This window comes from Carex rostrata, chromosome 8 (assembly GCF_964058835.1).
Source record: "Carex rostrata chromosome 8, lpCarRost1.2, whole genome shotgun sequence".
NCBI lineage: Eukaryota > Viridiplantae > Streptophyta > Magnoliopsida > Poales > Cyperaceae > Carex > Carex rostrata.
This window is the reverse complement of record NC_135925.1, coordinates 3136324-3150867: the sequence shown is the minus strand read 5'-3', so window position 1 is coordinate 3150867 and position 14544 is coordinate 3136324. Positions and strand designations below refer to the sequence as shown.

The 14544-nt window shown below is 34.3% G+C and overlaps 1 protein-coding gene across 1 annotated transcript; it reads left to right on the top strand.

Moving 5' to 3' along the window:
* Positions 1-140: 140 nt before the first annotated feature.
* Positions 141-8245, top strand: LOC144557906 (uncharacterized). The gene is made up of 14 exons (XM_078306558.1): positions 141-392; positions 485-532; positions 1012-1072; positions 1168-1200; positions 2755-2876; positions 3279-3413; positions 3731-3807; positions 4104-4291; positions 4801-4857; positions 5392-5560; positions 6540-6597; positions 6689-6774; positions 7386-7442; positions 7869-8245. Exons 1-14 carry the CDS (start codon positions 257-259, stop codon positions 7941-7943), a joined length of 1302 nt encoding a protein of 433 aa, XP_078162684.1. The 5' UTR covers positions 141-256; the 3' UTR covers positions 7944-8245.
* Positions 8246-14544: the final 6299 nt, after the last annotated feature.

Below are 14544 nucleotides of genomic sequence, written 5' to 3'. Positions count from 1 at the left end.
GAGCTCTTTAATATTCGTTTGACTCTGATCGGACGGTCTCTATCAAAAAGTAAATATTCTGTTACAATAGGGGATATGAATCGACTATTGCAGGCTTCAATAATTGGGCTTTATCTGAATTAAATTTGGGCGGAGAAACAAAAGAGGTGGGCTTGATTGATTTCTGGGGTTCCTCATTTCTTTTTGAAAGATCTCCATTTTGTCACTTGTTGATGCTTCACAGACAAATTCAAAGTGGTGTGATCGCCTGAGAAGAATGCCGGAGCTCCGACGATACTGGCCAATGGTGGCGGCTGCGGTCGTCTTCCGCCTTGCACTCGTGTTCTTTCCAGGCGATCTGAACCTCGGCTCTCGTCCCGAGGTCGCCACCCCTCTTTCCAGTCTCCGTCGCTGTATGTATATTCTTCTCTCCAGTCTCTCTTTTATTTTAGTTTAAATGCTATTCTTGCCATGTCATGGGCGTGTGTGGAATTTGCGTGTGCAGTGGCTGAGGGTTACTGGCTCAAGCAAACTTCATTGTCTCCCTATGCAGGTTTATTCTCCGCTAAATTTTTTGTAATCTCTTCTGTTACTTTTGGAATTTTATTGCTAATTAGAATGGATTAGGGTATCTGGATTTATTGCCTCCACACACAAGTATCTACTGCCTTCAATTCTGGTCGTTACCTGATAATTTGTTTACTCTTTGATTTTCTTTGTTTTCTAATTTTTTAGGCTACTTTAGAGTATCTTGTATATGTAAGTTTGGCACTTGTGCATAACTGAGGTTTAACTAAATTGGTACAGTACTATAGCAGTAACATTTGAGTGTTGCTTCTAGTAGTTATTAGTCAATATTGCAAGCTTCACAGTCAGTCAACAAATGTGATGTTTTTAGGTTCAAACCAAAATTATGGCCACTTAAATGTCCTGTAAAAAGAAAAATTCAGTGGGTTCCAAACTTGTAAGTAACAGCAACTAGTGAATGCATGTTAAAATTATAATTTCTCTATTTGAAATTTCTGATTTCAGGATCCATGTACCATGGCTCTCCTTTGCTGCTTCCAGTTCTCGGTCCATTAATTGTAAACAGGTACTTAATTTTGCCTCAGAGAATGTAATATCTTCTTTAACGACCAAAAAAAGCTTCCATTCTTACAAGTGGCTTTGTTTCTTCTGGAATTACAGAACAGAGGGACGGCCTATGTACTTCTACTGCAGGTAATTTTCTTTTCCAAGCATAACCTTATGATATAACTTTCTTGTATGTTTTCCCTATTAATAGCTGAATCCCATTTCACCGAGTCTAATTTCTTTTAATATTGAGGGTTAAATTACCCCAAGAGAAGTTATGATGAAAATGCACAATGACTGCTCTTTCACTACTAAGCCAGTGCTGGGATGTGCTGGTTTGGACCTGACAGGCACACGGGGAGGGGGGGTTTGGGGGCTGAAACTTAAAACTTAAAATGTTGAATATGTCGTAGGTGGGATTTGAACCCAAGTCTCCACATTCATATTGTGGAATTTTAACACTAGGCTACAAGCACACATTTGATATTTCACAAGGGGGGCAAACTATATAAAAAATTAGAATTTCTTTAAATTATATTTCAATATATATAATTAAAAAGAATTAAATCACTTGAGTTGCATTAAGTTCCGCCCCTGCATGGACATACTAGTTGTGTTGATCAGTCTAAACATATTTACTGAGAATCAATTCTTGGTGTTGAGTAGAACTAGGGTGTTCTTAAGTTCACCAAGCCCCTTTGTGAACTCAACTCTAAAACCTATCGGATTGGCTTCAAACGACGAATCTAAACTGTTGAAACCCATCTACCTTACGAGTAGAACCCTTGGGAACGATTTGAAACCCATCTACCTTAATTTTAATGCATTCACTTTTTGAACGATTTTTTACCACTCGATTCTATGCAAAATTAAATTTTTTTGCATGTAGACACATCACTCGTAAGGTAGATGGGTTTCAACAGTTTGTATATGTCATTTGAAGCCAATCTAATATGTTTTAGGGCTAAGTTCAGAAAGGGGCTTGGTGAACTTAAGAACATCCTAGTTCTACTCCTTGGTCCTATTTTAAGGGTGCGTTTGGATGAAGACTTGGGTTAGTGAGAATAGTGAGCTAACCCAAAATTGAGATAGTGAGCTAACCCAACTTTTGGTTGGGTTAGTAGAATAACACGCTAATCCACAAAAGACAAACAAAGAATAGTCCCTTTTTGCTAACTCAAACACATCCAAACGTAAAATAGTAGTTCGGAATAGTCGCTAACCCGGGTTAGCACTATTCTTTGCCTCATCCAAATGCACCCTTAAATATGAGTGGTTGACAATGGAATCCCATCTATTACATTCTGAACTCTACATGATAGTATGAAAAGAAGGCCCAACCCAACTGAATATCATGTGCACTATTGAAAATGAGAAGGGTCATCGAGTACTCTAACAAAACATGACAGTTTTCATATATGGGCCCTTTATAATATGAAATTAACCTTTATACAAAAGACTTTTCTTACCAAAAAGCACCCTCTATCCTCTTTTCATCTCTTGCACTAGTACAGAAAAAAAAAGGGGACAGTTTACCGAGCTATTAATGGACTCGTGGACATGATAGTTGTTCATACCATAGAAGACCATTGAGATATTTTCTTGCCATGTGGGGTTACAAATTGTACACAAGTACTTCCTTTCCGGGGATAGATGAAATATTCCTTGGGCTTATAATGCGCTTACTACTGCAATACACAGTTTGTTGTTTGTGATTGTAGATTTTATTTCTGCTATTCTGATTCGAGCAATTGGTCAAAAGCTTTTTGTTTCAAATCGACAGAGCATGAACTCACTGAAGCTTTCAGGGAAAACAAAATTAGGTAGTTAAGACATGAGATTTAGTTTAGATTATACTAATATCATTGCATTGAGTAAACAAAATGAAATCTTTATTGCCTTTATAGGTCAGTCCATTAGTACTGTCCACTTATTCCCATTATTATACACATGTAATATTATTTTTCGTAAATGAGCCAACATTGAACTATAGTTGAACGGTTAATCCAGTTGAATTTAGATTTTCGATATTAAGTTTCTATAAACTAGTTCTGAAATGGAAATTTCTCTGACTAACCGTTATAAAAAATGAGGGCAATTTTTAAAACTGGGTATTGTTTGCAGTTGAGCCAGAAATGTTGCCAATAAATTGCAAATATTATAACGTGGTGTCATTTGTTTTTTTTTTTTTCTTGTACTGATTGACCTTTCCATACATAATTCAGTGAATGAAAATGCTGGAGATGTTGCTTCCCTAATTTATCTCTGGAATCCTCTCACAATCGTCACTTGTCTGGGGTCGTGTACAACTCCTATTGACAATTTTATGGTTATTTTAACCATTTACGGTGCTTGTTCATGTAAGTTAAAGGCCCTCTTTCCTCTTTTCTGCAAACAGCTATTAAATTTCACTCGTTTGGCTTTTGAACTAGAAAGTCAAAGATCAAGTACTACTTGTAGTGAAAATTACAGTATTGTTCTGAAGGGATCACTTGCTTTGTCATTTTTGTCCCTGATATTTAATATATCATTTTGGGACTTTAGATAATAGGGAACTGATACAGGAAATTGGTTGTGTTTTGAGGACAGATTTATTTATGATACTCTAGTTTTAAGACTGCTTCAACATGCTTCTTTCATCTGGCATATTTGATTTTAACTCAAAGGAGATTGACAGGTATTGCTCCTTTGGCTGCATTTGGATATGTCATGGCAACACACCTTTCCCTCTATCCTGCAATTCTTATTGTACCGGTTTGTTTTCTTCTTCAATTCCAGAGCTTATTTTATTTAAATTAATCCCATGCTTTTAGGATAGTCTTACTGCTTCAGATGTCCTCACCATATATGCATAGTTTTTGCATAAGTATTTTCTTGGATGTATCAATGAGAAATTTGGTTTGTAACCCATGCATTTCAGTCGATAACGTGATATAAATCCTTACAATTTAGTCCTTGGCCATACATTAAACTGGAAGGTGTTTTTTATAGCATGCATTTTATATTTTACCTAAACTTGTTTTATTTTTCCTTCAATTCATCTATTACAGGTCATACTTCTATTAGGACATGGTTTAGATGCACCTCCATCCAAGCTTTTTACGAGAAATACTAGATCATTTTCCTGGAAGCCTGTGATCTATTTTATTATATGGGCTGAAATTTGGACTTGCTATGTGTTGCTTTTGTGTAGCATCTCTCTCAAAGGGGTCGGTGGTCTAAATGAAATGTTCAAAAAGTAAGACAGTATACGCCCTTATGTTGTGTCTCATCACCATAGTCTCGTGCATTTGTCTGGAGAGGAGACCTCAGTATTGTGTTCATAAAGTCTATAAATTCAGTAGCGGAGGCACATTGAACTAGCTTGGATGTTGAAAACCGGGTATAGGTCTATGCATAATCGGATTGTTGCCTACTGGATTTTCTTTTTTTTTTTGCCTACCCCTAGACATCTCACGGTCTAAATTGGTTAATTCACGGTATTCCGCAACCCGCTAGTCGTACTAGTAAAAATTTTTGTACTCCTGGTTAAAATGCTGGCCATGCCCCTGATAAGATTCCAGAACTAGATATTTTGAGCTGCATATATCCAAATATTCCCTTTAAAGGGTAAGCATGTTAACGTCGTTGTTTTTGCCAATTTGTTTTTGCAAATTATATTTATATTATTATATTTAATTGTTTATTTTTATTTTAGTTGTGATTTTATATTTAAATATATTATTATATTTAGTTGTAATTTTGTAGGACATATGGGTTCATTCTGACAGTGGAGGATCTAACTCCAAACATTGGTGTCTTATGGTTAGTTCAGAACCCTCTTAAATAATTAAGATGATACCACCTCAATTTTTCTTTGTCACACTTTACCCCTCTTTAGTTCTGAAGCAGCCTTTTTCCTCCTCAACCTATAATGGTATGCAGATGCAGTTGAGAATATTTTGTTAAGTTAACAATATGTTTTACTATAATTCTCCTTGATTGATTTAAATGAACATAACAATCCTTTTATAAAATATTATATATTATATAGTGTGACAAAAAATAGTACATAGAATGGACACCTTTTTTGGAATTTAGTATAATGAATCAATAAATTAGTAAGAAGTTAATGAATAAATAAAATATATGATGAAAAAAACAATAATGTGAATAGTGGATGAGATGAGTTTCTCTTTCCTAAAGTAATCAATGGATACTTAGGCTAAACATATTGATATTATGTAAGACTTCCATGTTTTAACTAAATAGTTGAGTGGTTTAGGTGCAAGTCTTTTCTTTGTTCCTTTCATAATGTTTTTTTACAATAAATTAATGATAAAATTAATATGAGTGCAGGTACTTCTTTGCAGAGGTCTTTGAATTTTTCAGAGACTTTTTTCTCATAGTATTTCATGTGAATATACTATTTATGGTACTACCGTTGGCTATTCGTCTAAAACATCGGCCATGCTTCCTTGCCTTTGTCTACGTTGCTATTGTTGCCATGCTGAAATCATATCCCTCGGTAAGTTCCATTAAAGATCAGAAAAACCTCATAATGTATTATATAGACATATAAAACCTTGTGAAAGGAGACTTTTTATATGCTCCTACAGATCCTGAAAATTATTGTATGTCATTTCCTCATTTTGCTTTCAAAGGACTTGACAAGTTCGGTACAAGTTGGGTGTATGAGCATGGACATAAAATCTCGAGAGATTTAGATCTCATGCGGTTCCTTAATATTGTTGAAAAACCTATAAATGAATGTGCATTCCTTGCAAAATTAGGATTATTATGGATTTTCGAAATTTTTATGGAAAACATTCTTGACACCTACTCCTTCAGCCCTTCCATGTTATTTCTATGAGTGAGTCTATGGTACTATGCATATTACGATTTGTTACCGTGCTATGGCTCTATATTCGAATTTTCAAATCCTAACGGTCGATCCGAACCGTTCATCTTGTTTTCCATATTAATATGTGTTTGGAGACCAAAGTTTACATTTTGTGAAATTTTTTTACTATTTTTTTAGATTTATTAAAAATCACTGTTTTTGGATGGTCCAGAATTTTCAGATCAAGTGATTTTCTAAATATCTAAAAAAATAGTAAAAAATTTTCAAAAAATGTAAAATTTGGTCTCCAAACACATATTAATATGCAGAACAAGATGAACGGTTCAGATCGACCGTTAGGATTTGAAAACTCTAATATAGAGCCGTAGCACGGTAACAACCCGTGATATGCATAGTACCATAGCCTCACTCTATTTCTATATATAAACAACATTGAAAGATAGTATTGTGTACCTCTGAAGAAATTATCTGAGCTGAAAGAAAATATCTGTGCTACAGTTGATGTGTTTAGATTCTTTAGTGGTAAGTCCTTAAACACTAGTACTTGGAATAACTTGAATACTTTTGTTAACCATTTGTTAGTATCATCACACACTTATTTTATTTTTGGGCTTGAAGTTGAATATTCTATTGATTTCTGAAGGTTGGGGATTCGGCTTTGTATTTGGGTCTTCTGGGCCTTTTTGCAAGTGAACTAGCAGGTACTTGTGTTTTTTATTTATATATACCAATCATATTGCAATCCTGCCCAAAAGATGAGGCTCTTATCTTTTCTCATTGAACAAATTTCAGATATGCAATTCTCCTTCTTCCTCTTTTTCGGGTACATTGGAGTCACTCTTCTAAGCCCAGTCATGCACAACCTATGGATATGGAGGGTCTCTCTCTCTCTCTCTCTCACTCACTCCCTCTATTGTGTGTATCCATGTATATATTTATTTAATGAAATTAATAATATTTGTCACAAAATTATGTGGCACCAAAATTCACCAAAATTGGCCTGACATGCCTTTTTCTTGAGGTACAGTACCATTTTCTTGTTGGCCCCGTTCGGCTAGGGCCTCCTTAAGCCTCCTTAAGGCTAAAGGAGCCTCCTTTAGCTTCCTTAGCCACTTAATCTTGCCGAACACCGGTTCCTTAGCGCGGATTAAGACAACCTCCTTTAGCCTCCTTTTGCCCGGATCTTAATCCCCTGCCCGTTCCTTAAGGCACCTCCCCCCCTTCCTTTAGCTTCCTTTAGCCATCTTAATCCTTCGCCCCTTCCTTTAGCTTACCGAACAACCCCTCCTTAGCACGGATTATTATTTAATCCACCATGTGTTGCCGAACGGGACCGTTATGTCCATTCTTGCATATATCTTGTTAGCTTGTGACATAATATTTGCTGTTGTATACAATCTCTGCATGCTATATTTCTCTTTGTAATAATGTGCTTCAAATTATTGCCTCTACTTTCTGCTAAATGTTCTTGCACAAATAATTCTTTTAGGGGACTGGAAATGCAAATTTCTACTTCGCAACAGGACTGGCGTATGCTTGCCTTCAGGTATGAATCATTCTGTTGTAAATATTTCATAGAATAATTGATGAACACATTTTTAAGTTGTTATATCTTAGGTTTCTTTGGTTAGTACATTTGACAAGCAAACCTAAGGGTTGTTAAATCAAAAGAACAAAAAGTTGACTGATTTTTTTATCTATAACACCAAAAAAAGAGAAAATTTCACACATACCATCTCTTTCAGCAAATTTTGATTTATACCAGGACCGCGGTTGAAATTGTGTTATCATTTCAAAAAATACCGGCTCTTTCATAATTCAGATTTCAACCGCTGGAAATCGAAATTTGCTGAAAAAGATGGTAATGGGTGGATTTTTTTTTTTTTATGCCACCGATGAAAAAAATCGGAAAAATTGATATTGGTTCTATTCCGTATATAGTTGTATTAATTGTGCTTTATTTTGGGTGCAGACTGTGTTGGTAGTAGAGAGTGTGAGCTCCATGCTGAAGCATGACAGGATGCTTAAAAAGCTCGCTTCTCCTTGACATAGTACTACAATCTTCTTTTCATGTGCCTCGTTGCTTTCTTAATGCACCACATAATTTTGTTAAGGTCAACTGTTGCTTTGTGTTCATTTTTTTAGCCATAGTTTGAATTTATTTATTTTTTTCTTTCGCTTGTTCTTGTTTTTTTGTGTTACAAACTTCCAATAGTGAATTTCTTTCTAGCGTAATGAATACTTGTGCCTTACCAAGATAGCTACTTCGAACCTACCCAGAGATGGAATGTAAAACTAAGGAGACTTCATTTTAATTGAGTAGAATAGAGTTTGAATTGAGTTCATTAAGAATTGAATTTTCCTGATCAGCTGTCATTTGAAGAAAAGAATTCATTCATGGATATTCACAAAAAAATCCAATAACTTTTTTTTTTAATCTATTTTACTAAAATTGCTACTAAATCTTAATTAGGATTTGAAAAATTTACACAAGTGCAGAACTAGATTGTTTAAACAAATTAGAAAATTCAAGTGGATGAAGAAGAAAAGTTGGTTGGAGCTAGGGGTGGCAAAAAAGCTCGTAACTCGCGACTTGCATTTAACTCGTTTGCTAACAATTTGCTTATTACTGGATTGAGCTGTTAATGAGTCAACTCGCCACTAGCTCGGTTTAGAATTAACGAGTTCAAGATTGGTATTAGCTTGCTCGCTAGTTCGGTTAGGTATCAATTTGTAAATTTGTATGAATTTGTGTATTGTTTAATTCGGTTAAGCTCGGTTTAGCTCAATTTATATTGTCTAAATCGTGACAAGTTCAAATATATTTTTCATATGAAGATTATATTGAGCATTCCGAATCAAATATTTGAATTTTCAAAATAAAAATAGATATCCATAATATCAGTCTATCACAGCCATCTTCTAGTCTCTTCCTCCGGCCACGCAAAAGGTCCATATTTTTTATACCCATGGCATGGGTTACAATTAAAGATTAATTTATATTGTATCATATTTTATTTTTTTTTTGTTGCAAAGTTTCACGCTCTTGGGCTTATATTCCACACCATTCATAAGTTTACATGCATATATATATATATGTCAATACGCTTGATTTTGTAGCTACCTCAATGCTCCTGATACACACTGACAAAAATTAAGTGATGGAAAGGTAAAACCAGAGAACCCTTCTTCCAGCACACTTCCTTTCTTTGCTAACTCATCAGCCATGCAATTTTGGCTTCTAGGAATATACCTACAAATGAAATCATTCTCTTTTAGCAATTTCCATATTTCATTTATCTCCTGATACGCCCTCCAATCAGCTTCAAGAGGTGGATGCAGTGACGAGCACACCTTTGCTAACTCCTGATTCTCAGTAAAAAAAAAAGAACATGTTTCCAACCCCAGATTAATTTTTAACAAAAGAAATTGCCTCCCTAAGAGCTACAGCTTCCGCTTGTATAGGAGAACACACTCTACTTGGCGCAGCTCTATACCCCTTCAGCTAGACACCTTCCTCCACCACAAACCCCAGCCCTCCCCTCCATGGCGGCTTCCATGAACCGTCAACTTTACAGCTGTCCCGTGGGGGTTGCAAAGTCTTGACCACTCCACCAGGCAACTTACGTGGAACAAATGCTTCAAAAGAATTATTTGGAGTGTCTATCTTATTACTTATCTTCAAAAGAATTATTTGGAGTGTCTAAATTAATTAATTTTCTGTGACATGGACCAGGCAAGTAGGCAACTTACGTGCAACAAATGCTTCAAGTGATGCCCTTGTTTAATTGGAGATGAGGCTAAGAGGTAAAATATATTGACAGAGTTGGTTCAACTTCATGTAGTGCACTAGTTATATATAATTTTAATTTATCTTTATTGGTCTTGCTGTATAAAATCAAACTAGCTCTGTTAGTTAAGTACGGATCTAAAGGCTAGCCATAAGTACTTGCCGCTTTTATAATTTTAAATTTTTAATAATAGATATTAAAAATCATTTTATATAGTTTTGTCTTTTCATAAAATAAGTGTGTATTTGTAAGGTAGTAGTTATAATTTAATTTTATGATTGTGAAAATTTAATTCAAATTTAAGCATCATATATTTAAAATATTTATTTTTACGATTCAACTTCTCCTATATAAATTTTTTAATTCAGCATCTGTCGTCGACAGGGCGGATCTAAGATTTTAGTCAGGGGTAGGCACAAAATGTTAGTTTGTAATAATCTAGAAGTCAATAATACGATAAATTAATCATAAAGCTTTGTTCATGAATTGAATGTTTATTTATATATCATTTTGTTGCCTTGAGTATTATTGAAATTATGGATCATTTCGAGTTCATGACTGAAATTGTGAAACTCCATAATATAGATAATATATATACTCTTAAAAGTCACTGACCAAGGTAATTAGCAGGAACACTAATTACCGCGATAAGGTTAGCATGTGGATTAAAAGATGGTTAAGTTTTACAAACCATCTGACACGAGATGTCATTTTAATCACATGGATTCATGTTCTAAGAACATGGTATTTGACGGACCCCGAATGAAACATTAAATAGAATTGTGTTTGTGTCATTTATGTTTTCATTCAGTGTCAAAGTTCTACAGTATGAGGTATTTATCGTTCCCACTAAGAAATATATATGAGTAAGTGTTATCTAACGCTGTCCGTAAAAAGCAGCCATAACGGTAGCATTTCCATATGTATAACTTAGCTGAGGAAGTGATAGTCTACCAAGAATACTACTTGTCCCTCGTATCTCTATACGAGCTATAGCATCACTGGGCCCCTTGATAGAGTTAGATTATCTGCATGCGGTATAATTACAAGAGTAATTATATTTGATAATCTACTCAAGATCAAGAAAAGATACAGTTAACAAGGATGACACATATCTACCTTAAAACTGATCTGATAGCTATGAGACAGAAGAACTGACACAAGTAAATTATTTACTGGATCGTGATATTGTACAGTACAGCATCATCTGTGTAATTGGATGGTCATGATGTGTTGCCAGATGCCACCCATGACTAACAGAAGTTAAAACAGTTTTAACTCTGTTTACCAACATAACACAGATCCTATTGGGTCACACCATATAGGAGCTACTCGGAGAATCTTACTGATTAATTATAAATTGATTATAATTAATATTAAGATGGTTATAATTAATTATACGTGATATAATTAAATTATAAATGTCATTTAGAATGACAAGCAGAAACAACGGTTAATTTATAAACGTACACGTTACGTTGTATAAAAATTACCGAACAATAACCGAAAAGAAATATAATTGTACATGACAATTATATATATATGATTTGGAATTTTAATTGTTAATTATGGGTTTGAATTATGGATTTAAAAGCCCAAAATAATCAAAGCCTTAATTAAAATTAAAGGCCCAAAGTCAAAGCCCAAAATCAAAGCCCAACACTATTCATGCCTTAATGGGCCAAGGGCAAAATGGTCTTTTTCCCTTGGTGCCGACTTCCCATGTGTTGACATGTGTCATGTGAGGTGGCAAGGGTATTTTGGTCATTTCACATGATAAAAGGATGAGGTGTCAAGGGCTTTTGGTAAATAGATTTGTTTTGAGGGGTATTTTAGTCTTTTGCAAACCTCCTCAAAAGTCTATAAATAGAGGGGTAGGGGTAGAGAGAAAGACTCACTAATTCACGTGTTAATCTGATTACTTCGTTAATCGGTTTTTCTCTCTTCCTTGATTTCGGTTATTTCGAGATTAGGAAATAATATATTTTGTGTAATCCTGCGGTTTAGCTTTTAAGCAAAACCGAGTTACTTCGGGACACAAATATATTTATTTCATCATTTTCTCGGTGAATAGTGTTTCTGCAGAATTCCGCGGTTTACGGTATTTCTGGCAGAAGAAGTAAATCGCTCTCCGGTTAGTCCTGGTGGATAACCAATAGAGGTATCACACGTGTGATACTGTGAGTCGATTCCATCCCTGGTGAGGCTCTACTCGCTCGGTCTGCATTCCAACTGAGATTTGGAATCAAGGTATAAATTGTTATATTAATCTGTTTAATTTGTAAATAGATTTAATGCTTTAGAAAATCAATTATGGAGTAGATCTGTAAATAGGATTAAACGAATCTTCTTGATTCATTTAATCCGTAGCTTAAGTTAGTTGTAAAATTTTTTGTTTTACTCTTTCCGCAGCTTAAGCTAATTAAATGGGTTTGAACCGTTCCACAAAAACCAACACAAAATACTAATAAGCCTGTATAGTCAATAGTTAATACAACACCAGAACATAGTCAATGGCACCGTGCGAGGAATTCCGTTATCGGTCTTCCAACAGGATAGCAAACGAGAGAGCAGGAATTGGTCGGACCGTCGGAGGGGCAAATTGGACATTTTCCTTATAAGCGGGGTGATTTATCTGGAAAATTTTTATCCATAAAAATTATAAAATTCAGACATACAAAAATAAAAAGACTGCCTCGTTTCTATCACATATAGTAAGATCGGATTCACTGAGTCCGATTTATTAATTTTTTTTAAAACTGTGTAGAGGAAAAAATAAATTATTGATCATGAACAGTGATTCCGATCTATAAAGATGTTGATTTTCTGTGACACAAAATCTCCTGTAACTATTGATTTTCTACGAAGACAGATGATTTTATCTGCCATAGAAAATCAATTCCTTTATGAATCAGAATCACTATTCACGATCCATTCACTAGTTGGTTGATTTTCTGCGGCACAAATCCAGAGAATTTTGTGCCAGAAAAAATCAACTACCTATATGGATCGGAGTCACTGAAACAATCCATAATTTTTTTATTATTTTTCATTTTTACAAATTCTCTATACAGTTAAAAAAAAAAAAATCAATGGATCGGACGAGTCCAATTTTACTATACTCGATAGAAACGAGATACTCTTTTTATTTTTGTGTGTCTGAATTTTATAATTTCTATGAATAAAAAAAGAGGAGGGTTCAAATGCCTCCTTTTTTGTGCCTCCACCATGCCTCCATTTTTTAAAACTTTAATAATTTAAAATTTAAAACTTAAAAGTCAAAATAAAACCGTTGGATATGATCTACATCGTTTTATTTATGCACGTGTAAAAAATTATGACATTTCAATTTTATTTTGATTGTCATCAAGAGCTTGTAAAAAACGCAATAATGTGGATGATTTCTAGACGTTGACTTTTGAACTTATTGATTCACATAAAAATAAAATTGAAATGTGAAAATTTTTTATGAGCACATAGAGAAAATAACATAGATTACATCTAACGGTTTTATTTCCACTTGTAAATTTTAAATTTTAAGTTATTAAAGCTTTAAAAAATAGAAACATAATGGAGACAAAAAAAAAATGGAGGCATTTGAACCCTCATAAAAAAATTGCCGTTTACCTGCCACTTCACTCCCAGCTAGGGGTGAGTAAATTGCTCATAACTCGCTCAGTAAATGCTCACTTGAACTCGCTCATTTATCCGCTCAGTTAAACTCGCTCATTAACAACTCGCTCATAACTCGCTCATTTAAAATTTGCCACATCTAATCCCGCCGCCACATTCAATCCCAAATATTCATAGTTTATACATTTATTTATTTTTTTAAACAGACGCCTCAAGACAGTGTGCTGTTGTTAGTTTATGTTTTTGGATTTATGTTGGATTTTTATTAGTGCTGCTTTAGTTTTAGTTGATCGTTGTTTGTTGATGCTATTGTTAGTTTATGTTGTTATTATTCTATTTTTGTAATACCGTTGATTTTTTTGTTATTATTCTATTTAATTGAATTATGACAATTTATTAAATTTTAGTACTCATAACTCGTGAGCCGCTCATAACTCGCTCATTTATTCGCTCGCTTGAACTCGCTCATTTGACAACTCACTCATTTATTAAACGAGCGAGCACGAGCATACCCTAACTCGCTCATGCTCGCTCATTACTCACCCCTACTAGCAAAGACGAAAGAATAAAAGCGTGAGAAGCACGCACGCTAGGGGTTGGAATTGTTCCTCTGCCGACGGATGAAATTAAACCTGTCACGCGCATCGCACTCACTTAAAATAAGAGTTTCCAATTGACAAAGCAACCCCGGCAAGAGCAGCATGTGTCCCGGCTCATCTACAATACTTCACAATTCCAGTAACATTACTGATTTAATGCATTGCATCTATGAAGAAAAATTATTTATTTAAGTTGCACTAAATAAAAAACAACTTTTTTTATATTCTATTGTCATTTATTCATCTAATAATTGAATCACTGGTGAAATAAAATTGTGTTATTTGTTTATTCACAACAATAATATGTTTGTGAGAGAGATGAACGATATAGAATTAAAATAATGTGAAAAGTTGTACTGTATTTATTGTTTTCGTAATTTGAACAGATTTAATTTTTTAAGCAAAGTGTGAGAAAAATATAACAACAATTTTTTACCAAGAAATTTAGATAAATATTGAGATTTTTATTAACAAAGTTATAAATCTTTCATAAAGGCTACCGCTTGAAAGTCTCCCTCTCACAGTAGGACAAACTAGTTTCAGAGAAAGAGAACATGCAAAAATTATATTTCTCCTCACAAATAAAATTTTTATCTTTTCTAAAAAAAAATTAAGTGTAGAATTT